At 52.9% G+C, this 25,135-nt stretch overlaps 10 protein-coding genes across 10 annotated transcripts; 5 read left to right on the top strand and 5 right to left on the bottom strand.

Annotated features, from left to right (window-relative positions):
- Positions 1–623: 623 nt before the first annotated feature.
- Positions 624–1,622, top strand: Z520_02742 (uncharacterized protein; the record flags this gene model as incomplete). Its single annotated transcript, XM_016773255.1, has 1 exon — positions 624–1,622. One exon carries the CDS (start codon positions 624–626, stop codon positions 1,620–1,622), a length of 999 nt encoding a protein of 332 aa, XP_016635312.1.
- A 260-nt stretch (positions 1,623–1,882) lies between these two features.
- Positions 1,883–3,128, bottom strand: Z520_02741 (uncharacterized protein; the record flags this gene model as incomplete). Its single annotated transcript, XM_016773254.1, has 3 exons — positions 1,883–1,915; positions 1,960–2,414; positions 2,480–3,128. The coding sequence occupies 3 exons, from the start codon at positions 3,126–3,128 to the stop codon at positions 1,883–1,885; spliced, it is 1,137 nt and encodes a 378-aa protein (XP_016635311.1).
- Positions 3,129–5,015: 1,887 nt separating this feature from the next.
- Z520_02740 (uncharacterized protein) lies at positions 5,016–6,868 on the top strand (the record flags this gene model as incomplete). The annotated part of the gene is made up of 9 exons (XM_016773253.1): positions 5,016–5,036; positions 5,090–5,132; positions 5,179–5,258; positions 5,317–5,507; positions 5,560–5,732; positions 5,787–6,015; positions 6,063–6,147; positions 6,340–6,601; positions 6,687–6,868. The coding sequence occupies 9 exons, from the start codon at positions 5,016–5,018 to the stop codon at positions 6,866–6,868; spliced, it is 1,266 nt and encodes a 421-aa protein (XP_016635310.1).
- A 2,377-nt stretch (positions 6,869–9,245) lies between these two features.
- On the top strand, positions 9,246–9,976 carry Z520_02739 (uncharacterized protein; the record flags this gene model as incomplete). Its single annotated transcript, XM_016773252.1, has 2 exons — positions 9,246–9,297; positions 9,441–9,976. 2 exons carry the CDS (start codon positions 9,246–9,248, stop codon positions 9,974–9,976), a joined length of 588 nt encoding a protein of 195 aa, XP_016635309.1.
- Positions 9,977–10,731: 755 nt separating this feature from the next.
- On the bottom strand, positions 10,732–12,630 carry Z520_02738 (uncharacterized protein; the record flags this gene model as incomplete). The annotated part of the gene is made up of 1 exon (XM_016773251.1): positions 10,732–12,630. One exon carries the CDS (start codon positions 12,628–12,630, stop codon positions 10,732–10,734), a length of 1,899 nt encoding a protein of 632 aa, XP_016635308.1.
- A 1,455-nt stretch (positions 12,631–14,085) lies between these two features.
- On the bottom strand, positions 14,086–15,219 carry Z520_02737 (uncharacterized protein; the record flags this gene model as incomplete). Its single annotated transcript, XM_016773250.1, has 1 exon — positions 14,086–15,219. One exon carries the CDS (start codon positions 15,217–15,219, stop codon positions 14,086–14,088), a length of 1,134 nt encoding a protein of 377 aa, XP_016635307.1.
- An 801-nt stretch (positions 15,220–16,020) lies between these two features.
- Z520_02736 (uncharacterized protein) lies at positions 16,021–16,713 on the top strand (the record flags this gene model as incomplete). The annotated part of the gene is made up of 2 exons (XM_016773249.1): positions 16,021–16,176; positions 16,309–16,713. 2 exons carry the CDS (start codon positions 16,021–16,023, stop codon positions 16,711–16,713), a joined length of 561 nt encoding a protein of 186 aa, XP_016635306.1.
- Positions 16,714–17,958: 1,245 nt separating this feature from the next.
- On the bottom strand, positions 17,959–18,786 carry Z520_02735 (uncharacterized protein; the record flags this gene model as incomplete). Its single annotated transcript, XM_016773248.1, has 1 exon — positions 17,959–18,786. The coding sequence occupies one exon, from the start codon at positions 18,784–18,786 to the stop codon at positions 17,959–17,961; it is 828 nt and encodes a 275-aa protein (XP_016635305.1).
- A 638-nt stretch (positions 18,787–19,424) lies between these two features.
- On the top strand, positions 19,425–19,622 carry Z520_02734 (uncharacterized protein; the record flags this gene model as incomplete). The annotated part of the gene is made up of 1 exon (XM_016773247.1): positions 19,425–19,622. One exon carries the CDS (start codon positions 19,425–19,427, stop codon positions 19,620–19,622), a length of 198 nt encoding a protein of 65 aa, XP_016635304.1.
- Positions 19,623–20,360: 738 nt separating this feature from the next.
- On the bottom strand, positions 20,361–24,212 carry Z520_02733 (uncharacterized protein; the record flags this gene model as incomplete). The annotated part of the gene is made up of 1 exon (XM_016773246.1): positions 20,361–24,212. The coding sequence occupies one exon, from the start codon at positions 24,210–24,212 to the stop codon at positions 20,361–20,363; it is 3,852 nt and encodes a 1,283-aa protein (XP_016635303.1).
- Between the last annotated feature and the right edge of the window lie 923 nt (positions 24,213–25,135).

Genomic DNA, 25,135 nt, shown 5'->3' with positions numbered 1-25,135 from the left:
TCACGTGGCTTCAATAGCATCGTCTTTACCCAACCCCGAAAGATGATCCCGGCATTTACGCGGCAACGTCAATTGCCGTCTTTTACCCATTGGCGCCGGAATACACGCACCACCTACTTGCGACGCAACTCCCCCGTGGGGTACATACCTACCTAGGCAAGTCAGCAAAGCTCACCAGAAAAAGGCTGGATAGACTCAATGGAGCAAACACTGGGCCGGATATGCCGTGGCTGTTCCGGCCGGTGGTGGTCAGGGTCGGAAGCCTAGTAGCCCACTTTACTATAATATCATACTGCAATACGAGGAACGGCCGCGGTATTGCTTCCGTCTTACAGTAGTGAGATGGCTTCCGCGTTCAACGCCCCCTCTCTTTTTAGACAGCTATACTCTCCTGCAACGTCCTCGAGGGGACTTGACAAGGCTGACAAATTACGCAACTTATTGATGGTCTCTAAGTTGTAAGACGGGGTGGTTGTGAAGTTGTTATATCTTTGAAGGAGAATTCCCGTTAGAGGCTCTTCTGGAAGAACCACCTCCAGAGAGCTGGATTCTGTGAGAAAGAATATCGAGAAATTTGTCCACCAGAAAAGTCCCAGCAGCAGCAACAGCAACAACGATAAACAATGCCGATCACCTCGGACGACCAACGCATCCGGCTGGTCAGGACGGCCTTCGTGACGTACTACCACCGCGACGTGCACAAGGCGTCCAAGTTCCTGCTCGACTTTGGATTTGAGATCGCGGAGCAGCGCGGCGACGAGGTCATCTTCTTCAAGGGCTACGGACCGGACCCGTACTGCTACGTGGCACGGCGCGCCGACGACGAGAAGGGGCCCCGATTCGGCGGCGCCGCGTACCTGGTCGAGTCGGAGGCGGAGCTCGAACGGGCAACCAAAACCATCCCGGGCGCGTCGGCGATCAGCAAGTTAGACGCGCCTGGGGGAGGGAGCATCGTCACGCTGAAGGACCCGGTCGGACACCTGGTGCACCTGGTTCACGGGATCCGCGAGGAGAAACCCAGCGAAAGACCCGCGGAGGACAAGAACCTGCAGAAGCTGGTGGTCAACTACGAGGACGAGAAGCGGCGGGTGGGCAAGTTCCAGCGGTTCCAGAGGGGGCGGCCGGCGCCCGTGCACAAATGGGGCCACTACGGCGTCAGCTACCCGCCGGGCATGTACCAGGACATGGTGGACTGGTACACGGGCCACCTGGCGCTGGCGTTCAGCGACAAAGTGACCATCGGCGGCAACGAGGCCGTCTCCTTCTTCCACATCGACCGCGGCCTCGAGTACACGGACCACCACTCGTTCTACATCAAGCCGACGCGGAGTCCCGACGAGAAGCCCGATGTCGCCCACAGCGCCTTCGAGGTGCACGACTACGACATCCAGCAGCTGGGCCACAATTACCTCGAGTCCAAGGGCTATAAGCTGTCGTGGGGGGTCGGCAGGCACGTCCTGGGCAGTCAGATCTTTGACTATTGGTACGACGAGTCCGGCTTCGAGCTGGAGCATTATGCAGATGGAGACCTGGTCAACTGCGAGACCGAGGTCACGGTCCAGGAGAATGGGCCGCATACCATGTATGTCTGGGGACCGCCGAGGCCGGCGGCACGAGGATGAGCGAGAAGAAATTGATATACCCTGGCCCACACAGCGCGGCCAGATGGCTGTGGTATCGTTATTCATGGTTTTTGTTGCTAGTCAGCGCCGCCATACCACCGACCACAGTGTACCTCGTATCTATCGCAGCTCTTGTTTCGCCATAAATAACATTAGGCTGTCTCAATATAAACCTCCAGGCCCTTCTGATGGACGAAGAATGCGTTCCAGATTGTCAACTTGTCGGGATCCACAAGTCGGAACTCAATAACGATGTTCGGTCAGCAAATGCTCGCCGAGCCCCGAGGATTCGGCTGGCAGGAAAAAAAAGAGGGCAACTACTAGACAAAACACTCACCTTGAAGCGCTTCAACAGAAGCGGCACCAGCTTATACACTTCGAGCAGACTGATGTTCTTCCCGATGCAGGTCCTCTTCCCGCTGCCAAAGGCCATGAAGCACCTCTCCATCTCTGCCTTTTCTTCCTCGTCGGCCTCCAGCCAACGCTCCGGACGATACTCGTCGACCGCGTATCGCCGGCCGTAGACGCGCTTGTCCCTGTGAATGACGGCTGGGTTGCAGCCGACGATGGTGCCTGCGGGGAAGAAGTGGCCGCAGATAGTGGCTCCGCCGTTGGGGACCACCCGCTCGAGCATCAGGCCCACCGGCGTGTGCAGTCGCAAGGCTTCCTTGATGACGGCACCCAGGTAAGGAAGGTTGCTTGTCTCGCGCCATTGCGGAAGCGGCGACAGGTTGGCCGACTCCAGCTCTGCCATCAGTTGAGACATGGCGGGAGGGTTGAGGAGCAGAAAGTCTGGAGGGGACAGAGGTTTCTGATATCAGCAATCCGCAAGGATTTCCATATGTCAATCAACTCACAGAAGATGGCGCGTAGAGTGATTGCAGTTGTGTCTGATCCCGCGTTGATGTTGCTGAGTGACCAGCCTAGCAACTGTGATTGTGGTATCAAGCCATGATACTTGACAAAGGCCGAGATGAACTTGGCCGTGAAGTCGGTCCGGTCCTTGAAATCCTGCGGAGCCTGAGACTGGACCTTCTCGCCATCGCTGCCGCCGCTTTCGCCACGCCGAACCCTATCTGCCTCCTCAATCCGGGGCTTCAATAATTGCAAGACAAAGTTGGAGACTCCCTGCCTGTCCTTCGAGAAGGCGCCTCCCCATACCCGGTTTTTGGCCAGCAGGTAATCTAACCAAGGCATCTGCCCGACGATGGCAGTGTAAGCTCCAGATTTGTTCAACGTCTTGATGATGTTGCCAACGTCGCGACCCTGTTCAAGGAAGCCGAACCTGCTGCTGAAGGTCATTTCGCCAATAACATCGAATGCGTACCACTGGAGCCATTCGCCAAAGTCGCAGACCTTGTCCGTATCGGCGTATAGGGCCGCCAGTCGCTCGACCAGCGTCCGCGAAGTGCTGTCCACGAACGGCTCGTAGTCCAGCAAGCTTGTCATGGCGTATGCATGGGCAATCGGTCGCTTTGCCGTCTTGTGCTGGTCCTCGTCGGTCATCATGAAGATTGTGGCGACGCGTTTGCCATTAACAAGAGGTTGCGCCACTCTGTAAAACTCTGACTGTTGAGCTCTTTCTGTTATTCCGCTGGACCGAGAAACCAAAAAACCAAGTCTCGATCTTTGGGGACCGCCCTCTCACCTTCTGGAATAACCTCGATATGCCATAGATCTGCCTGATTTCCCGTGGATCTCCCACACTGACACATCTGGGACCTATTCGAACCAAGTCGCCATACTTGTCATGCAGGCCCTGCGAGACGACCTCGAACCTGCCATTGTATACGGCTAGCAAGCGCCAGAGATCCGTGAAAGATGCCACAAAAGGTCCGGGGATGGATCGTAGCCCTGGTCTGAGTCTCTGGTATATAATGAACACAACAGCAGAGCAGAGTAATATCAGCCCGGCCACTGATGGGTAGGCTAGCCACACGGCCATGTCTCGATGGGCTATGGTGGGAATGGTCCGTGATGAATACGGGTTACAGCTTGCCAACGAAGACAGGCTTTTATAATGATGGCGAACTGAATCATGTCCCAACATGACCTGCAATAGAACAAGTAGGCGGCATGTGCCGGCCTACACCACATCATGGACCTGAAGGATCAAAGTTGGAAGTCCGCAATATTCAATCCCGACAAGTTCTCGCGGATCGAGGGGTTGTTGGGGTGCCCCGGCATCCGGCTTTAATGCACGAACGCCGTCCTACCCCCAGGTGTCCATGCGACTACCATTCTTCAACTTAGAATGGTTTTGCCGCTCTTGTTCAAAGCCGAACGGGATGGAGGGAAGAACCAGTGGCCGTTGAACAGGTACTTTGGCACGGCTAGCGAGGAAGTTCATTTCGGCAGAAAAGGGGCCCGAATTCAAGGAACGGAAAGACTTCATGAGATTGATTGGCAAGGAGCTCTCTCGGACTGGTAGGCACGTTATGGATCTCCCAAGTGGCCCCTTTCGAGACCACATGTTGTTAATGGTTGACTTCAGAATACTTCAATTCGCGCGCGCAGCACCTCCATCGCACGCTGGTTGAAGATCCGCGGCCTCGGCGTATCCGCTGCACCTCGATGACGAGGTGTGACAATCGAAGGGATGCCATATCGACCGAGCAACAAAACGCTGGTGGCACCGGCAGGCTCGGCATCTATGATGAATACTGGAGTTGAAACATCTTGTGGCACGAGTCAGCTCTTGTATCCATCCAGACCTCGCTGCGGAAACCAAAGTTCACTGTGTCAGAGCTCCACAATAGCCTTTATGATATTGGATGCTCCCCGAGCACTCAAGGACCTCTATCCAAGTGCAGGCGTGTTCGGCATGTCACAAACGAGGAATTGATAAGTATCCCATATCTGAAAGATATATACTCAGCCACTAATGGAACAAGAACAAGAGGGTGACAGGCGCGGAAATAGAAATTTGAGGCCGAAGCCGGGATGCATGGAGCCTGTCCCGATGATGATGCTTGCCACCAAGTTGGCATCCAGTCGCAACTGCCACAGTGACGCCGCTCTTGCCAAATGCAAATGATGCTATGGCATGTTGGCGCATACCGAGAAAGGGCACAGGAGGTCGGAAGCTGATGATAGTGTTCCGAAGACAAGCTGGTGGCCGTATGACGGTCCCCACACCAACCACCACCTGCCAAGGACCACTTCGGCTCACTATCCACACCCCAGCTATCCATGGTGGAGAGCGGAGGAATTCCAATGATTGACGCGGGCACGAAGCTTGGTCCTTTAGTCCATTGCCCCAAGTGGGCCTCATGGGAGAAGTATATCACCGCCATGCCTCGTTGCTTTAGAGAGAGACAACCTCACTTTGACTCTCTACTATCTGCACCTACTACCATTGCCCTCTGAAACTTAGTATATATCTCCCAAAGAATGGCTGGAGACTCCTTCACCGTGCGTGGTCTCCGAGCCATCATAACCCTGGAATAAGCTGACTCTCCAGGCAGACTCAGCAGCCGTTCAAGGTTGTGGTGGTGGGAGCCGGCATTGGTAAGACCATCGTGCCGACCTTGACACGTCGCTGATAAAGTGATAGGAGGCTTGGCTGCCGCCATATCGTGTCTGCGTGGGGGATGTGAAGTGACAATTCTGGAAAAGGCACCCGAAATATCGCCTGTACGTCGATCGACAGTACTCTACCCTTCCTACACCTCTAATACAACCTCTCATCCAGGTCGGAGCTGGCATCCAGATTCCACCAAATGCAGCAAGTGTCCTTCGGCATTTTGGCCTCGAGCAAAAGATCCGCGACGCCGGAGCTATTCAAGTGAACGCAAACCACCTTAAGCGCTACAAAGATGGCAAGATCCTCTGCAGCAGGATAGGCGGCGAGAAGATGATGAAGGACTTCAAAGGGCCATGGTTGTGAGTTCAACTCGACTTAACGGGCGAGGAAACAGTACTGACTTGCATGCAGTGTGATCCACCGGGCAGATTATCATAGCGTCCTTCTGGATGAGGTGCTGCGCTTGGGGGGTAAGCTTCGACTAAATGCTGAAGCGGTCGAGATCAAAGTATCTACCGAGAATCCACATGTGGTTCTTCAAACAGGTGAAATTATCGAGGCCGACGTGATAGTTGGGGCAGATGGTAAGTGATCACACCAGGAATTGTGACATAGATGTTAACAATTGCTCCTCAAAGGTCTCTGGTCTGCTACCCGAGACATAGTCCTGGGACAACCGTCCCCACCAGTGCCTACCGGAGACCTCGCATACCGCGGAACGTTTTCTAGAGCCCAACTTGAAGCACTTCAGGACCCTCGAGTGGACGAACTCATGAACTCACGGTGCACGTACAACTGGATAGGACCGGACCGGCACTGCGTTTTTTATCCGGTCAAGAATGGCACCGCTTTCAACCTTGTTCTCATGTTAGTGTGAAGTCTGGCACGTTGAATCCATTTGCTGACGGGAGCAGTCGCCCTGATAATCTGCCCGCCGGATCCAGAACAGGAGCTGGCGATATTGATGAGATGCGCATGACATTTCAAGGCTGGGATCCAGTGTTGGTGGCTCCCTGCGTTCAACCATCTGATTTGTACTGATGTTGACCCAGGCTTTCCAAGATCATATCCTGCCATAACAGTGTCTTGAAGTGGAAGTTGTGTCATCACGAAGGCACGTATTGCAGACATTCCACTCCGAGCCCTTGTCTACTCTGTCAAGGTTCCTGACACTTGTGAAACCGCACAGAGCTCCGAACTTGGGTCAAAGACAACGTCGTGATCATTGGAGATGCTTCCCATCCAAGCCTCCCGTACCAGGCACAGGGAGCTGCAATGGCCGTAGAGGACGGCTTAGTGCTGGGGCTTCTGCTGGGGCGCCTCCAAGCCAGCGATAGAATCCCAGACCAGGAAAAAGGACCGTTCATAAACTCTATTCTCCGACTTTTTGAGTCGCTCCGGAAGAAGCGAACCACGGTCCAGGTGAAAGGGGCTGTGGCTAATCGACACATGTGTAAGTTCACACCGGTATGTCAGGATCTTGACCGATCTTGGCTCCGGGGTTGGTTGTGTAGAGCTTGACGCTGAAGGTTGCACAGTTCACATGCATGACGGTCCAGAACAAGAAGCTCGGGATAGAGAACTCGGCCAAGTGGACTGGGAAAAGCCGTCCCGGTGGGGTTGGGCCGATGTCAACTACCAGAGGAAGATGCTGGGCTTCGACTCTGTGATGGATACTAACATGGCATTTGAAGTTTGGCTCGCAGAGGGAGGAAAATAGATGGAAATGGAGTCCTCCCCCTGAACAACGCAGCCTCGTCACGTGATGGAGCCTCGATGGCCCCAGCGGCCATCCTATTGATATCCGCATATTGCACCGACCGTTAGGGGGCGGGCAGACCTCCGGAAAAAGTGGTACATGTGTGACGAAGGAGAGGGTGGGAACTACAGTAGTAATGTGGAAGTGATTAATCATTGGTTATGAGACTGTCATCACTTACAAGGGGTGTTCTATCTGCTCTTAGACACAGTGACATCCCTATGTTTATTCTTGACTATGAGCTACTCTAACATGGCGGCTTCCTTGCTGTTATCGTGTCAGACTATACCCATTTACTCCAGAGTTGGCTCGAGGGGCAAGTGCCAATCGACGGGCCCATTACCGCTTTGTTCGACTCCGTACCGAGTAGATTGACCCGAGCCGCTTGTGCTCGGAATGCTCGCCCGCGACTTCCGAGCCCCATGGGCACGCAAGCCATGGCGTACGATCGAGGTATATAGTACCTGAATTCCAACAGAGCTACGGGCGAGAGACTTGATTTCTTCATAGGGATCTAGAGTGGTTATCCTCCCTGTCATACGCCCGTGGTGTCAATGCAGCCTGGCTATGCGGGTCCCCAGTACGCACATAGTATTCGTTGAGCCGACCTTGCCACCGCTATATCCCTGTGCCAGCCCTTGTGAGTCTGAGCCTACCGGAAATAGCTATCTAAATGAGGATTTGGACGGTAGGCCTTTGCTGACTGCATTGGAAGGAGTTGGCCACGGGCGAGGAAGCTTCTGACCCTGTTCATCGTGTCATTATCCGCGTTTCGTACATGGAAAGAAGTCATTTCCGCCCGAATTTCTCGCGCTTCGTGGTCTGTAAGCGAGAGCCTCAGAGCATAGAGTATTGCTATAACACTGTACGTTCGGAATCTAAGGCCCTGTGATCCTGTTGATCCTATTCCTTCCGGAGGGAAACCGCAGCATGAGTGCCTGGACGACCAACGTATGTCGTTTCTGCCACGTCCTTCTTCGACGCTCCATGCTCGTTCTGTCTCTTCCGATAACCCAACGTGGCCCAAGGCATAACGAATATGCAAGTTGTGAGTGTATCTATCTGCCAATCATGCAAGATACTATTTCAATGACGTTCTCGCCTGGTAAATCGCTCTCGGTATGTTCTCGTGTATCTTTTGACAGGATCGTCCATGTCAACGATATACTCACTGTCTTCCCGCAATCGCTTGTTAGCGAAAAGGTACTATAGACTCACCCCTAATCAGAATCCTCAATGTTTGTTCCGCATAATGCTTCAGCCTTTTTCTGTCCTCCTTTAGCTAGTGCTCCGCCAAATAGTTACTTTTGCCGCCTGGTCCGGCTGAATTGATGGCCATTTATACAGCCTTGCCTTCAATGACAGGCTGGCAGGCTGCCGTGGGCAACTTCTCGCTCAATCCGTCGTCCAGGGTGTGCAATCCATGTTATGCGCCACTGGGAGGTCGAATGCTTCGCCACGTATCCCGTCGAGGCTGCCACAGTTATGTAAGTGTGCTGCATGACCTTTGCTGCTCGTCCATTTTCTTCATTGATGGCTGGGAAACCCAGGGCCGGGCGTGGGTTAGGTCTTTAACATAAATGGTCTTTGTGTCCCTTGCGACGTCCTGTCTCCTTGATCTTGTCCTCATGCTTTGCTGGATATTGCATTCGACAATGGTTACCACTGACATCATGTTTAGCGGAGGGAGGGACAAAGAATACTGATGAGGAGGCGAATCCTCTCGATATAGAAGCACATCTATTTGATGTGCGACTGATAACGGTTAGGTGTTGGGGATGACTTAGGCTCAGCCCAGACGTATAAACATGCAGTCCTTGTGATCCTTGAATGGAATATCTGCAGTTTCACAAAGGGTAGCCTCACAATAGGCATGCATGGCAAGGCTGTCGATTTCGACCCTTTATCCCAACCAGTCCTCCCCGTCCACTCGTGTGAAGTCGTCGTCGTCGCCGTCGCCGTCGTCGGGGCAGCGGTATACAGGGAGGCGTATACGCCTGTAGATGAAGAACGATCCACCATATTCAAACCGCTCTTTTTGCTGCGGCGGCGCCCTCTCGTGAACGCGCCCCAGCCGCCCCAGCAAGGTGATTGTTCTCATTCATAGATTCATTCATCCAGTAGGTCCATTCATCCCAGCAAACGTTTTCCGTTCTTGAAATCATTTCCTCCTGGTCGCTCTCGATCTACTCTTTGTCTAGACCTCTCTGCTCATCAAATACAAAGGGATTTGCGCACGCATACGCAGCCAGCATTGTGTAATAGTCCACCAAAATCAACCAAATCAAAGCAAACCGAATCGGAAGCCCTTCTTCCTCAAACAAGAGAGCAAACAAAAATGGCCGAATCAGGTTCAGAAAGCAGATATCCTTTGCTCATCTTCATCGTTGGTAGGTTCCTGACTCCATCTGTAGCCCTGCAGCGATCTATTTCCTTCCACAGCAAGGCTGGGTTGTATACCCCTGCACTCGGGGGTGTATAGATCGATCTACGGCTCATACTTGATATAATCTAACTATTTCGTCCCACACAGGTCTCCCCGGGTCCTTTGCGCACGAGATCGGCCAGCAAATCGCACACGAATACGGCTTCTACTTCATGGGTCTCACGCGCCAGTCCGCCGCGCCGCCGGAGGGGCAAATAGAGGCGCTACAGCTGCTCACCGGCGACGACGGCAGCAACAGCAGCAGCAACAACTACGACAGCAGCGGCAACGTCCGGCCGTGCCTCGTCATCGAGGGCGAGCCGCGCGAATTGCCGGCCTTCTGCGACCCCGGCCAGCAGCAGCACCGCCTGTTGATCTTGTGCGATGGACCCCGATTCCTCGCTGGCCTCGCTGGCCATGTCTTCCCGGGCGAGGTCCTCAGTCTGGACACCGGGGCCCACGGCGACTTGGACGAGTGCTGGGCCCGCTGCCGGGAAATGCTGCAGAATAGTACCGCATTCCGCGCGTTGCTGGACGAGATCGAGTGGGATTTTGAGACCATGGCGGACGAGAATCAGGCTGGAGAGAGCAAGGGCAATGGCAATGGCAATGGCAATGAGGACGGGGACGAGCCTGCAGCATGAGAAAAGTCCTACAGGAAAGGAGTGGACATGAGCAAATGTGAGTGGAGAAATTCTGCTCCAAATACTCGGAAATAGCTACAACAGCTATTAGTTCGCTCGGAGACCGAGCGACCCTTGGGCCCCAAGACAACTAAGGAAGAACTAGGATAGGTTGTTGCTGATCAGGACAATGCATGCAATTGGCGCCATTATTAGGTCTGTACCATCCCTAGGCCTGCTAATCCCCATGTACGCGCTGGACCATGAGCGAAAACCCGCCCTTTAGGTATCTATGCGCCAGTCCTGACTCCAACAAGGGCCCTCGAGTGATTTACTCCACCGCCTACCCCATGATCTCGAGAGAAAGGAGAGGCAGTTAAATAAGGCTTCATGTCGAGAAATTTTTCTTTCATTACTCAAGGAAGTCCTTCACGGCTGCTACCAATCAGCCACGGTCGCTATTGTACATTGTGTAGAATCCTGTGCTCTCCTAATCGAGAGATATCCCTGTGCCTACTTGACCTAGAGGGCCGAAACCCAGTCCGCGGGACTTCCATTTTGGTGGCATCAATTGAGACGCTCCAAACAATTTCTGGGTAATTCCTCCAGTATCCGCTTTTAGTCCCTGAGGAGTCCTCCTAAATATGAAATATAATGCATGATACGCCTATCCTGCCCGGGGCTACCGCCAAAACACCTCCGCTGAAAGTACAAAGGAAAGAAAGAAAAGGAAAGCATTGCGAGCAGTTCATGATGTACAAATGCACATACAACCATCAACGCGATCTCAAGAATGACAGAAGATACTCCGCAGAGCTGGGCAGGTGAGGGCTGGCAAAGGCCAGGATGCACACGTCGGTGATGCAACCCAAGACGAAGACCCGCAATAGTATGTTGGGGATGAACATGCTGGCCATATGTCCTGATACCATAAGAGTTGCAAATTTGAACAAAGACGCCGACCGGGGCGGGGCAGGCGGGATGGTGACGATGTTGGTGGTCTCACTGTAGATCGAGAAGGTGGGTGAGGGCATACCGGGGGATGGGAGGCCAGGCGAGGGAGGCCCGTGAGATTGGAGACTTTGGGGGAGGAGCTTTGGGGACGGTGGAGGGTGAAAGGTCCTATTTCGTGGAGGTATCGAAGTCTTGTCGACCACGAATTCTGGAAGAACTTCGTTGACGAGGGGACTCCGTGGAAAGTTTTGCATCGACCAAGTCTCCTGCACGCCGAGAGAAAGCGATCTGTTCCGCAGAGTAAGGTTTTCCTTTCGAAGGACAGAGGTCATCGTTGACTTTACGTCAGACAGCTCGCTCTGACAGGATGTGGTGGATGTACTGAAATCGTTCCTCAGGACTTGGATTTGACGTTGCAGGTCGTGGATCTCATCCATGGCGTGGTTGAGGCGTTTCTGCCACACCAGCTCACTATTCTGTGTGTATGCTGGTGGAGGGCTTGGATATTGCGACCAGTTTGCGATGAATTGTTTTCTCTGGACAGCAGAAGTTGGCGTGCCTCCGTGTGGTCTAGCGGCGGGGACAGATGGATAGTTGAGGTTTGCAAATGTTAGGTCAGTGACCATTGGGCTGCCCCAGCTGGCAGTGCTACTGCTGACGGGTGTGAACTCATCATCCTCGAAGCGCCAGGGAATGTTTTCAAAGGTCTGCTTCAGGGATCTGATCAGCAAGTCATTCGGACATGCTGTGTCGAGAGTCAGCCTGGCTGCCCGCGGGGTTGGTGGTGGTGTGTCTTCTTTTGCACGCAAACGCTCCAGAGCGGATTTGACGACAGGAAGCAAATGAGAGACACCCCATTTACCGATGGAATCAATCCAGACGAGGAAACTGCTGAAGTGGTCGTCTTTGCTGAGATCAAACTTGCAAAGTGGTGACATGCAATATACTTGGCCGTGATCAATCCAGTGCATGTTCAGAACTGCAAATGTGTTGTCGATCGAACATGAGAAGGCGATGGGTAATTCTGGCATCATCTCTCCTTTCCAGGCTTTGGCATACAGCATCTGAAGAGCCCTGACACACCATGCACCGCCGATAGCACATTGATTGTTGGCAGCTTCGAGGCGATTCTCTTTGTTGCCCCATGTGCGTTCAAAGACCAGAAAGGGGCAATAGAGTGCAGCTCCAGGCGAGATATACCCTGTGTCAAAGTGGACAATAGTCCCTGTCGTCACCAGCCACGAAGGCAGGACAGCTAGCTCCTCACCTGTGAGGGCTGAGGCAGCAAATCCACACCCTAGGCCACTGCGGGGGACGCTCAGTTCGTAGAGCGGCCCTATCTGATTGATAGCACGCTCGGGAAGGGCCTCTCTGCTGAAAGCGGGGACCATGCAGCGAGCCAGGCGGGGTTCGTCATCGATAGGTGGTAGCAGATTGGGAGGGAAGAGCGGCGAGGGTCCAAATCCTCGACCGTTGATGACCTGATCGCGGAATTGCTCCTTCTGCGGTTCATATTTGACGGCGTTGACTAGCTCAGATTCGATCGTCCCCAGGAGCTCTGTAGGCAGCTTTTCTTTGGGCGCAGATTCCAGCACTCTGATGCGATGTTGTGCAAGGACCTGTTGACGAAATGTCTTCCATGGGAGGTGGCTTCCGTCGTAGGAAGAAGGTGGAAGATCATCTTCTGGGGAAGGGGCACTCAGACCACTGGTGGCTGACATGCTGGCGATAGGTTTTGGGAACAAGAAAGACGGGGGAGTAGAGCTTCTAGGTGGCAGGATGTGAACAATATCTTCAATGAATATCAAAAGGACCAGAGAAACTTCACTATCGAGTTCATATCGCAAGTGGCGAAAGCAGAAGACTTGACGCAGCAGCGGGGAAGAGGACAGACTTTAACAGTGGCCTTCTCGCCAGCCATTGACTGACTGTGAATACACGACAGTGGAAGACTCTCAAGCGCCCAGGTGATAGAGATCATTTGTCCAGACTGCAGCAAAGATGAAACCAGCACACCTCTACTTCTTCCCTAAAAGGTGATAGTAATGAGGAAAGGGAGGCTGGCAGCTCATCCCTGCGTCTGTGGGCGCGTGTGCCGATTCGGCTTTAATCTTCGATTTTATTGGTGTGAAGACTTGCCCGGAGATGGAAATCCCAATAAGACCAGATGCGGAGAGTCGAACGGGGTATAGAACATCAGACGGTCGGCCTCGAGATGCGCCGGTGGCTTCGTGAAGGTCAGGCCTTACCGAATAGGAGATGCAGAGCTAGCCGGAAGAGCCAGGTGATTGTTGCTGCTCACCAGCATCATGAAGCCAGCCTGAGCCATGTGAGCTGCGTCTGGTTGACACAAGTTCGCGTGTAACCAGGCTGAAACATGGCCGGCGCGTAACGCTGGTAGTTTGTTCGCGCCAGACAAGGTCGAAAGGGGGTCAAGGCGGCGCCGCCTCCTCTGGCGCTTAGGGAGTCTCCAATGATTCGACGCCAATGGGGCCTGAATTTTGTGATCACACCACAAGCAAGACATCCATCTGCAGGTAGCAGAAGAAAGAAGCCGCGTTAGGCAGGAAATAGCAAGTTCGAAGTCGTCGTCATGCCCTGCACATCCTTCTAAACTGACGGGCTCACTACCATCAGGCGAGTCGGTGAGAAAACAACACGGTCCGGCAGTGGCCCGGAGCAGGTTTAGTGCCCAGGTGTGCTTCGTGTACGGAATATATATATGCACCGTTTATATCCATCAGCCAATCGCTTAGAAAGTCTGCTGGAGTCCTGTCTTGCCCCATGTGCTGATTGCAGACCCAACCTTGTCCTCTCCACCCCCTCCCCGGCTTCCATCTCTGGCCTCGCTGAGAAAGACCCGGGGATGCTCTTCTCTCGCGCTACTCGTGGTGTCCTTATTTCCCTCCTGACAACGCTACAAGGAGACTTTCAGAGCCGCCGGGAAGTTCCTGCCGCCCGAAAGCCGTCATCACCTGGCGCTCAGCTGGCGCCAGGAACAGTTGCCGGTCACACCAATCCACGACAAGGCAACTCGAGTACGAATTTGTACATGAGATCAATCAGATTTGCACAAAGTCATTGTACTTGCTAAACGCTATCCAGTTTTCTCCGCCATGCCCAATTCAATTAGACGCGTCGTTGCTCCGGAGGAAATGCAATCGTCCCTCTTCTCACTAAAATGCCCGCGCCCATCGTGGCAGACTCTCCGCTATGACACTTCTGATGATGCTTGTGCGACTCCTAGGAGGCCCGTTGACGCTGGCGAGCTGGGGTGGATCATATGGAGAGCTGTCCCGGGTCATGTGCTCTCTGCAGAGCTTCACACGCTTGTCAAACGCGCTCAGCAGATCGCTGATGGACTGCAGCCTGCAGTTTTCTGCCCATACCAAGATACTGCTGATCCGAGCCGCCATGGACTCAACATCCTTGTCGTTGTCGAGCCGATATGTTCGAATAGTCGCCACAGCGTGAGGCAAGCAGCCTTCTGAATTGTGTGTATTGAGACAAGCTGTTTTGCCATTGATGGAGAGGGAGAAAGATTGTGCAGCTTTGCTTAGGCGCCACAGGAAATTCATGTCGCTGTGATACCTCTGCGCCTCCTCTGCAGCCCCGGCGAAGATCATCAGTGCGTTGTTGCACGTCGCTGCCGACCCAGCGGATGCATTTCGAGCAGCAAGCATTGATTCGTCCTGCACCTCGACAACAAAAAATGGCCAGTAGACATCTGGCACGGGTTGGGAGAGCTTGTCGAGATTACAGGGCTCGTTCCGACTGTTCGATATGATGCCGTGCTGCAACTCCAGCTGATGTGAGGAAAATGCTTTGCTAGAATAGCCCAGGGTGATAGTCGGTCTGGGGGTTGGCAGCTGCATCTTCCACCCGTCCTCGACCTCGAAGTCGGGCACTTCGTCCGGGACACCGTCTCGGTGGAAAAGGGTGTTAGTCCGGCATTTCATGATCCTGTAGTTTTTGGCCACCGAGACCAGCAGCGGTAGGAGGAGGTCGGTCATCTCTTTGCCGCTCACAGTTCGCCGACTTCTGACTTGTTGAGCGAATTTGGTCGCTTCTGGACTGGGGCGCTGCGTTTCGCCGTAAGGCATGCCCAGCGCAAATGCCAACCGGCTCCATCTCTCGTCGTCCATCTCTTTGTCCTCGACAATGATGTGGTTCGGCTCGAGGGTGGTCGACCGATAATCAAGAGAGCCGAACGAAGCTCTTTTCTCCGACACATTGCTCTTAGTTGATGAAGAGGGCTTGCGAATGTGGCTTCGTAGACTGATAATCGTGTTCCTCGAGGGGTCACGCATCTTGACAGATGGTCTAAGCTCGTGCTCAGACTAGCTTTGTAGGTTTCGGGGGTTTAGAGTTCGAATGGTTGTGGGCTCATGGTCTGGGGCGATAAAGAAGTCTTAAGGCGTCTTATACCCAATCCTCACAATGACCATCACAGGGCTCCTTGCCGCTCAGCTTCAAAGGAAGCGCCCAAGAGTGGCTGTCTTTGTCGGTGCCTCCATTCTGTGTCCTTCAATACTCCCCCCGGGCGCTGTCAGGGAGAGGTCGCATACCGGCTGCACTTCGCCGAGCGCCTGATTCGCCAATGAATGGCTTCCTTGGGCCTGCAGGCGTCCACGAGGCTGACTTACGTTGTACAAGGTCCTTATCAACTCCTTCTTGGAGAAATTGCAACAGCTGGATTGGGAAGCTCACCTGTGTACTCCTGACTGGGGCCTCTCACAACGTCTATCTATCTTGCTGCCGCACGCGCTGGTCCGAGCCAGCCAGCCAACTCAATGCTCCACCATCCCCGCAAAGGTCCAAGAAATCTAGACCTCCGCTGCTTACACACCCTTATGGGGTTCTGTCTCGGCTATGCCAGTCAGCCGTGGGAATTCTAGACAGTGACGCATCGTCATATTACGACATGGAAACTACACGGCCACTTGACTTCAGAGCAAAAATGTATGCGACAAGCCTCAACCAGCGTGCGATGAGCAATCGACTATATGAGGCGGGCATCCCTTTGTGTCGTGAGAAGATTGCAAGCCCAACCTGTCTTCTCAGCTAGACAGGGTAATATTGTCAGAGGAATTAGCACATCAAAGAGAAACATGGCACAAGACCTGACAAACAAGTCGGTCGCCTCGACGTCTCCAAAGCCGCCGAAGATTTCGCATATCCTCGAGACATGTCTGATGGTCAAGGACGTCGGCGCTGCAACCGAATTCTACAGGAATCTGCTTGACGTTGAGCCGTTCATGAACACGGTAAAGTCTCTCCCACCAGTCTGACCTGCATTTGCTATATGGAAATGTCTCTTGATCGACAAACCTACCGACCAACAAGACCACCCAACAGCTCCTTGCTTTCCAGACGCTTTTGCTCACGGGATCATCTAGCCACGAATGTCCGGCTTCGCCCTATCCCAGACGACACTGCTCCTGTTCCAACTCGGAGCCACTGCCTCGGACAGCCCCATGCCGGACAACCGGGGCACGATTCCCGGCCACGGGCCCTCGCAGAACATCCTCAACTTGCTCCTCGCCGCACCAGAGGCCGCCGCTGGTGGTCAATCACATCCATCCTCGCGACGGGTGGATATCCCGGGCCGTCTGAACCAACACTTCTGCCTCGCGGTGGCCTCGCCGGACGACGTCCAGGCCTGGGAGAAGTGGTTCGAGGACAAGCACGTGGAGATCCTCGGAAGAGTCGATTGGCCCCGGGGCGGGAAGAGCGTGTACTTTGGCGATCTGGACGGCAACGTCGGGGAGATTGCCAGTCGGGGCATCTGGGAGCATTATTGAATCGTTAGCGACTTTCCTTTGGGGCATCGAAGGATTCAATAGTAGGGAAAACCCACCAACTCTCTCTCGACAAGATTCTCAGTTCCTTCGCTCAGTGTCGAGCCTACGCGTTGGCCTGTGCGCGACAATAAGGTTAGGTTTCTCCTGGCCGAATGGTTATTTGCCACTGAGCCGCCTTCGACACGGCCACGCGAACCAGATGATTATGATGGGCACGAGCCTGAGCATGAGACATCCGCAAGCCAGAACTCCATTGCAAAATATTGCTTCCCAAAACCCCCGGACATCTCATTCACCTCTTGCATGATCTTTCTGTACCTATGTTTCGTTTATGAACTTCACGAACGCTTCAGCGAACAACAGTCTAATCGACTATTTAGATAGATTCTCACACCTCTGCCCGACAACAGTGTTGGAAATGCATCGTCGCTTCTGTTCGCAACCTTTAGGTACCTAGGTAGGTTTCTTACTCAAAACAAAGGAAAACGCGTCGCGTCGCAACGATTCCCATGGCCTTCAAAACAAAGTCGTAACGAAGTCGTAGCAAAGTCGTAACAAAAGCACATGGCATTATCCCCGTGTTTTACCATTGTCGATCATTCGCGCCTCGGTGGGCATTCAATGCCACTTTTGGTGTTAGTGCTCTCACAACTGCAAAACTCAGACAGCACCCAACAATTTCGAGGGCCAGACAAGTGTAAACGAACATCCTTCAATGGCAAGAGGCGTGGACAGATCGCTGAAGCGAGCCTCGCAGTTTTGGCTGTTGTGGTGCCAACTTCTGAAACTGGAAAGAGGCGTGGATCCGGGCTCGGCGAGGCTTCCGGTGAGTTTCAGATTCTCCTATGATCGTATCCCGTCTGGTTGCATCTAGAGCGAAACGGAGACTGTCCCACATCGAGAGGTGTAATATTTGAAAATAACCCTCTTATCTCTTGTTTCTTATTTCGTCTTTCGTTCTTCGAGTCTTTGGATGGAGAATAACTTTCGCACACCAATATGCTCAAAGCTCCCGCCCCCTAAGCATTGCCTGCAGTATTCTCCGTCGCTGTGGGGTTCATGACGGAAGTTCTGATTGACGCCTCTCAATTGGATGCGTTGTTGCTGTAGCAGAGAGATCATGCCTCCCAGAATCTGAACAGGCCACGAGGCAATGCTTCATCGCAGCCCTGGCGTTTATCATGTCGGACCGAGGTTCCACATCCGCATGTGTAGCCGGTAAAAATATCTTGAAGTGACTTTTTATCACACAAAATCATCGTCCTCCAGTTGCTGACCCTTCTCTTTCCGAGCACGTCTGCGATCTCTAATCCTCTTTTCTGTGGCCATAAACTCCCGAATGCCGACTGGAATACCCTGGAATAAGATATCCTCCTCATTAGCCTCTGCTGAGGGGGTCGTCCAAAGACTTTCACTCCCGCCGCCATCGTCGTCCATACTTCCCGAAGCTTCGCTCACTTCGGGTCTCGCCATTTCAATCTTGGGAGCACCTCGTCGACCACGCCTCGGCGCTTTCGACTGCGCTTCGTGAACCCTGGCCGCCCATTCCTCCACATCATCTCGATAATCGTCCCAGACGCAGTGCACGCAGCCACTCATGCAGCAATTGTCGGGCTCGGCAGGTTTGGGAGGGACGGCCACGCCGTTGATTGTGCGCCACGTGGAGTCCGGCGTGCTCGACGTCCGCCGCTCATATCCTGACCCTCGTATTGATCCAAACACCTTCCTTGCTCTTTCCATCTTGGACTCGTCGCCTGGTTGCACGAAGGTGGGCAGGTCTGAGTATGTGGCTGGATGCTTTTGGATCGGTGTCGAAAGGAGTTCGGTGTAGAAGTCACCTAGTGGCACTGCCTGCTGCTGTTCATCGCGCATCTGTGCAGTGGTAGTAAATGTTCGCAAACCCTGTGTTGGGTGGCGTTGCACCAGAGCCCTAGAGCTCGTGGGTCGAAAAGCGCTGCGCAGGCTGGAGGTAGAGATTTGGCGCTGCTGGACTTTCAGTTGCTGCTGGAGACAGGAGGCACAAGTCCATCTGATCCTTGGGAGCATGTTTAGAATTGGATTCTGTAGGGCCATAGCTGTGGACACAGTCAATGAAGATTAATATCTACGATGGAGCATCCCAAAAAAAGACTGCCCTTTGCAATGCGTGCGTTTCTCTTCAGTGTTTTTATCAGTGGCAGCCGGCGGGAGCTCTCGCCAGTGGGTGATGTCACAGCCGATGTCTTCCCGAGGTCGCTGATTCAACCGCCGCAGCCTCGTCTGGAGCGGCGAGTCTGTTTCTCGCGACAAGGCTGCGCCTAAATATAATTCCGCTCGCTCTCCTTTACTCTACGGGGTAATAAGGCTTGGAGGTCGCGGGAAGGATCTTGTCCAGCCCCTGACTAGACCGCGAGACCGCAACGCACCGCCCCTAGGTGGCCCCCTTTGGGCTTCCAGACTTTCTTCGGGTGCAGCCAAATTTTCCTTGCCTGCGCGGTTTTTGTTTTCTTTCTCTCCTTTTTACCCGCCACTGCCTATATTAACTTGTGTTTTGCACAGTCCTTACTCCTTCCCAGCTTTTCGCATTCCTTATAGACTTCGATTGCGTCCTTCGTTCGCTCAGCGCTAGACATTTAACTCGAAATCACACTCTTTTCCAATCCATCCGCTTGTTAGAATCAGCATAACAAACCAACTAAACAAATCAATCAATCGATCCCATCCCAACAAAAATGTCTCACTTCACCATCGGCACTTTCTTCGCCTCCACGGCCACCGCTCTCGCGCCATTCCTCATCGTCTACTACATGCCGCAAAAGACGCAGACCCCTTCATCGGCGCTGGCGTCCCTCCCCAAACCCCGTCCTCTGGCGGCTTTGCGCGACGCGCGTGAGAACGCGAAGACCGCGCCCGAGTTCAACCTCATCTAAGATGGCACAATCTGCTCGAAAGGGGTGATGATGCTGTGGTTTTGGCCTGGTGATGATGGGTTATTCAGGATGCGATGATGGTTACATGAGTTTCATGACAGGCGCTTAATACATGACGAGCGTGGGAAGGGGTTAGGACCGCACCGAGGTCATATTCATGTCGTACTGAGTACTGAGGATAGACGACGGTAACATGTATTTGTAGGGAAGGGGTTTCACGGCATAGGTTTTTCATGAGCAGCTACTACTCCCTCCGCCAATATTGCGTGTCTTGCAGTAGCAAAGGCGAGTCGTGGAAAATCACATGTCTTAATCATTGAGCGTCAGTGCTTGGTATACAAGCATATCTTTCCATTATTGACTACATCCAGCAAGTGGACAATTGCTCCTGTTGAGGTCTGCCCGCTGTGCATCAAAACATTCATTGTAAAGGCTTGCTGAGACTTGCAAAGCAAAAGAGATCATTCCCGTCTTAGGGGGAGGGATATCCTGTGATTTTGACCTACTTAGGTAGTCATTATTGCAAGCCAAAGATCCAGTCAACTCCGAAGAACTGGTAAACGCCTGAAGAACGCAGTCCTTCCCAAGAGCATCAGAGGTGTTCCGAAAGTCATTACGCTCATCCTCCAAATGGTCACCGCAAAACTCACATCGCTCACTACAACATTTGTGAGGTTAGTGCCGGGTGGTGCCTGTGAGCCCTCATTTCATCAGGTGGCTGTCCCGAACTTTTGATTCTCATCTAAAAATCGACGACACCTTGTCAGTGAGCCTGCCGCTCAACGACCGAGCCATTCTGCGTTTGCTCTTTGTTCTCTCATGCAAGTTCCGAGGAGCCACAGCGGCTTCGAAATAGGATGGCGGAGGAGCCGAGCTGTTTCCCTCGGGCAGACTTACATGCCTTTTACCAGCCAGAGAGTTCGCTTCGTTTTCTGTTCCGACGGCTTGCTTCTCGTCAGTCATTGCCAAAGCCGAAGGCACAGGCTTTCGGCTTATAGAAGGCAATTTATCATTGGCGTTTGATGCAGCGCGGGTTCTGATCGAGGTCTGAAAAGTCGATCTTCCGATCACGGATATCCCAACCCCTCTTCTCACGTTGACACGGTATGGTCTCTCACGAATCGAGGCATTATGAGCAATTACCACGGTATCCCGTAGCTTGCGGAGGTCCGCGCCGTAATGCTTCAGAGAATACAATTGTTTCACGAGCTTGTCGACGCCCGTCGCATCCAAAAGCTCTTCGTTTCTGCCCTGATCAAGGTTTGATTCGAAGAGGTTGACAAGCTCCTTATATTCGCGACGATACTGTTCGAAGGCATCAAGGCGTTGCCTCTTGCCCCCAATCGCAACCTTGGACTTCTCCTCTTTGATAAGATGGTCCAGGTACTCCAATGTAGCGTCGTTGTACGGCGTGATGGAATGGTGCTTGAGCCAAAGGCTGAACTGAACTGCCGCCCTTTGAATTTCTCTATGTTCGTGTCTGAATTCTGCGATTGTCGCCTCTTTCGCCCTGATTGCAGCCTCGATTACAGTGGTGACCTTGGCATTGTCTTGCAACAGCATCTCCACTTTCGGGTCTTTGATGGTCTTCTTGGTCTCTCTGTGTTCGTACAGAATATGCTTGTGCTCTGTCCAATGATGCCTGCAACCTTTGCAATGCTGCGAGCCCGCGAACGCCGCGCACCTCACCAATTCTGGAGTTCCCACTTTCTCAACCGGAACATTGGTCAAACAGCAAGGGTTGTGACACGGCCTTTTGTGTATAGTATCCTCTCCATTTGGGCCGGGAGTGTCAACTTTCTCGATGCATCTCGCATTGGTGCAGACCGTCTTTGGGCGAGTGACTGGGCTGAAGACCACCGAATTTTGCTGCACGTCTAGCTTCTTCAGCATTTCGTCCTTGCTCAATTTGCTGTTTCGTAAGAGCTCATTGTCTCGTTGGTTCAGTTCGATGGTATCATTGATCTTTTGCGCTATCTCAGCCATGGGTTTGGTCAACTGAAGGATCAGGCGTCGAGCCTCGTTCAGACTGAGAGTGTTCTCCGTTTGATGAGGCTCTAGCTGCCGGATGTAATCGAGCAATCGCCGAGATTCGGTAGCAGACTGCTCCCAACTTCGAAAATAGTCATCGTAGCTGCCCAGGTTGACCTGTTGCTTATGAGCCGCTAGGTAGCGAAAGCTCTCCGAATCGAAGCAATAGACCGTATCGTGAAACAACCCAAGGTTGACATCTCTAAACTGCTTCAACACCGCCTCAAGTGGTATAAAGGTGTCACCAGGGTGGTAATTCGAACCGCGAGTATTGGTAAAACCAAACACCATGTTGCGCGCAGCATTGCGATGCAAATGGGTTAGCAATTCCTTGATGCAAAATTCGAACATCACGTTTAATCGAGAATTGTTTGGCTTGAGCAGTATCAGAATGCCATGCAGCTCCTTGTAGTTGCTCAGGACTGACAGAACGTCGGCCATGTTGGCTTTGTCCTGATCCAGACCTCTGGTGTCACCGATACCGGGGGTGTCAATCAAGCGCACCATCACCGAATCAACGAAGATAGGGTACGTTACAGCCTTTTGGGTGGCTGAATGGCCGTCAGATGCGTCGTGTTCAAACTCGTCTCCCACACCGATTTGAATCTTCCTCTGAATAAGTCTCTTATGAGGGTCGTGCTCGTCGATTGTCTGGGTCGCAAACGAACATGCAATGACGTGCTCTATTTGAGTGGCATCCATCGCTTCTTGCAAAGTGCTGTGGGTGAGATAGTTTACGAAGGCATTAATCCATGTGCTCTTGCCGACACCTGTCTCGCCAAGGATCAAGATATTGACCTCTTCAAAGGGATCCATAGCATCAAGCAATTGCAACAGTTGACGGTCTTCACGTCGCTCGAAGTTTGGTCCATGGCACTGTGCATTGCACCTGAAACTCCAGTAGCGGTACTTGGTACGTCCACAGTCGCAATACAAATAGTGATCTCTTTTGCCATAGTCGATGGTAGAGTAGCATCGAGAACAGATCCACTGATGCTGTGCTCGTGGCTCACAATTTCTCCCTGGACAGGGCAGTCTGACAGGCTTCCGATCTATGGGTTTCTTCACCCCCCAAGTATCGAGATGGGTATCTTCGAAATGCATTAGACATTTGTCCCCCAGGAAATCTTGGAGTTTCTTGAAGTCGTTAGTGACCAGGTTGCCATCACGATGGAATGTGATGTTAGACTTCTTGATAGGTCGGCCGCTCCGGTCACAGTCTACAATGCGAACCGACTTTTGGGCGTTCCGTTCCTGGAGTAAGTTGAAGAGCAGACGCGAATTGGGACCCCATGTCGCATTATCGTCCATGACAGTGCCGCTGAAGTAAAGAGTGTACACATCACCGCGCGGCGTGGGCATTGCACCATCGTTTGAGAAGTAATTTGCTCCATGGGTTGTCGCTTGGTCAATGAAAGCCAGCTTTCGAGCATAAATGTCTGCCACAGCACTAAGCTGAACGGGGGAATATTGGTCATTCGCAAATTTGTCAAGCTCTTGGGCCAGCTGTTTCAGACCAGTCCGACCATTTCGAAGCTGGCGTAGAGCATTGCCGTATTGCACCCTTAGCACATCTTCTGCTTTCCTCGCACGATCCAAAGACTCGGAGACCTCGCGGACATGTTCCTCCGGCACGAGAGCCCGCCGAAGAGAAAGATAGTTCCAGTAATCTTCGAGTCGTCTCTGAGCACCTCTGATCCCTTCAAACATTTTCATATAGTCTTGTAAGTGGTCCTCGCTAGGCTGGACGATCATGTTTTCGGCCGTGAGCTCGAAGGACAGAATCAGCGAGAGCCATTGGACCGGGAGGAGCATGTAGATGACAGGCTGTCCCCGACCTTCATTCACATCCAACAGATGATTTGGCATATTTCGCAGGAACTGACAGGCGCCCTTCAGATCGATCTGTATCGGGTTGCTTTCCGACAAGTCTGTGTGGAGATGGACCCGAAGCGACTTGCTTAAGTCACGGAATCGATGCAAGTCCGCAGCCAAGGTTTCATGGTCGGAGATGTTTTGTTCAACTTTGCCATACTCCTCCCGTAATAGCCTTCTGACAGCACCCTCATCTTCACCAGCGGATCTCTGATAGTTTGCTGTGAGGATGCTCCGATTACCCCATGTGATCTCCGAGACAACATGTGTAGCATGGCTTAGCTGTATATTCTCTCGGGAAATATACTGCTGGAGTTCAGGGCTTGTAAAGTTGACTTTGTCCCTGAATGTGGTGACGACATGTTGCAGGGACATTTGGACGTTGAAGTTGCTCTCATGTCGATCCAGAAGAGAGGCTGCAGAGCCTGAAGGGACGATTAGTCCAGAGAGCAAGCTGGCTCCCAGATGAGGCTCCACTCCGAAAGCGTTGAATTTGTATTTGAGGTCATGAGTCTCGACAACGCTCGATCGTGAAAAAGGACATGCCTCTCTGGTGACGGCGGGCTCTGGAAGCGAGCCGTTCATCAATGAAAGCGCTAAAAAGGAGTCGGTGCGTGCATCATACAGACTCCCTAACGCGGCAGTCTCACCCAGTGAGACTCTTTTCAGCCCAGTGGAAGACATATCAAAACACTGAGATCAGACCGAGCAGAAACAGATAGTTAGCAATTGTCAAGCACCTACCGCAGGCAACACGGTGCAGAGGAAGTAATCGACAGAGTAGCGATGGTGCTCCTCTTTTATCAGGCAAGCGCCTATGTATTACTGACTAGGCATGGCGGGTTGAATTGAGAAGAGGAGGGGAGACCAGGTCGCAGTCAGGCTGTCTTCCATGTACTGCAGCAAGGCGCAGAAGCAACATATCTCCTGCGCCCAATATTGGTTCGCAACAACCGACCGTCGAAGGCGCCAGGTAGTCGGCATCGAATCAGCTCAAATTCACACGGCATGTGTCCTTCGGTTCCGTTGTTGCAAGAAGGCCACGAGCACTTGCCGGGCGCAAGAAGGGGGAGACGGGATCAAAGGCTGAGCGATCTGCAGCCGCTGCGTGACAAGCAAAAAGTCGGGCGCACAGATACGGCAAGGTTGACATTGCGCTGGCTTGAATCAGGCAAAGGAGCGACGGCCATCGTTCGCTCGACTTGGTATGCAAGGAAAAAAGAACTAATGACAAGGCAAACTCATGTGGAGATGCGGCACAAGGCAACCCGCTGTAGGGACTTGCCTGCGGACTTGGTTAGACATGGCAAGACACGGCCAATCAAGCACATTCCTGCATCATCTGTGATCCGGGCCTGGAGTCTCCATCGGGTTCATTTGTTAGATTTGTCCGGTGTGCATACGCGAGGCGAGGTATGAGGCTGAACAGGTGGAGAGTGAGACCCAACGAAGTAAAAGACGGGGAGATCAAAGACGCGGGCCTGGTTATATGACCCACCGTATATCATTAGTACGGTAGAGCATAGGGTTCAGTAATTTCATACACGCGTGACACGTTCGCGCCGAGGCGCGTTCAAGTCCTTCAGGTTCTTGCTCGTTGTTTCTAT

Source organism: Fonsecaea multimorphosa (assembly GCF_000836435.1).
Source record: "Fonsecaea multimorphosa CBS 102226 unplaced genomic scaffold supercont1.4, whole genome shotgun sequence".
Lineage (NCBI taxonomy): Eukaryota > Fungi > Ascomycota > Eurotiomycetes > Chaetothyriales > Herpotrichiellaceae > Fonsecaea > Fonsecaea multimorphosa.
The sequence above is the reverse complement of the archived record's forward strand: the minus strand, read 5'-3'. Positions and strand labels throughout refer to the sequence as shown.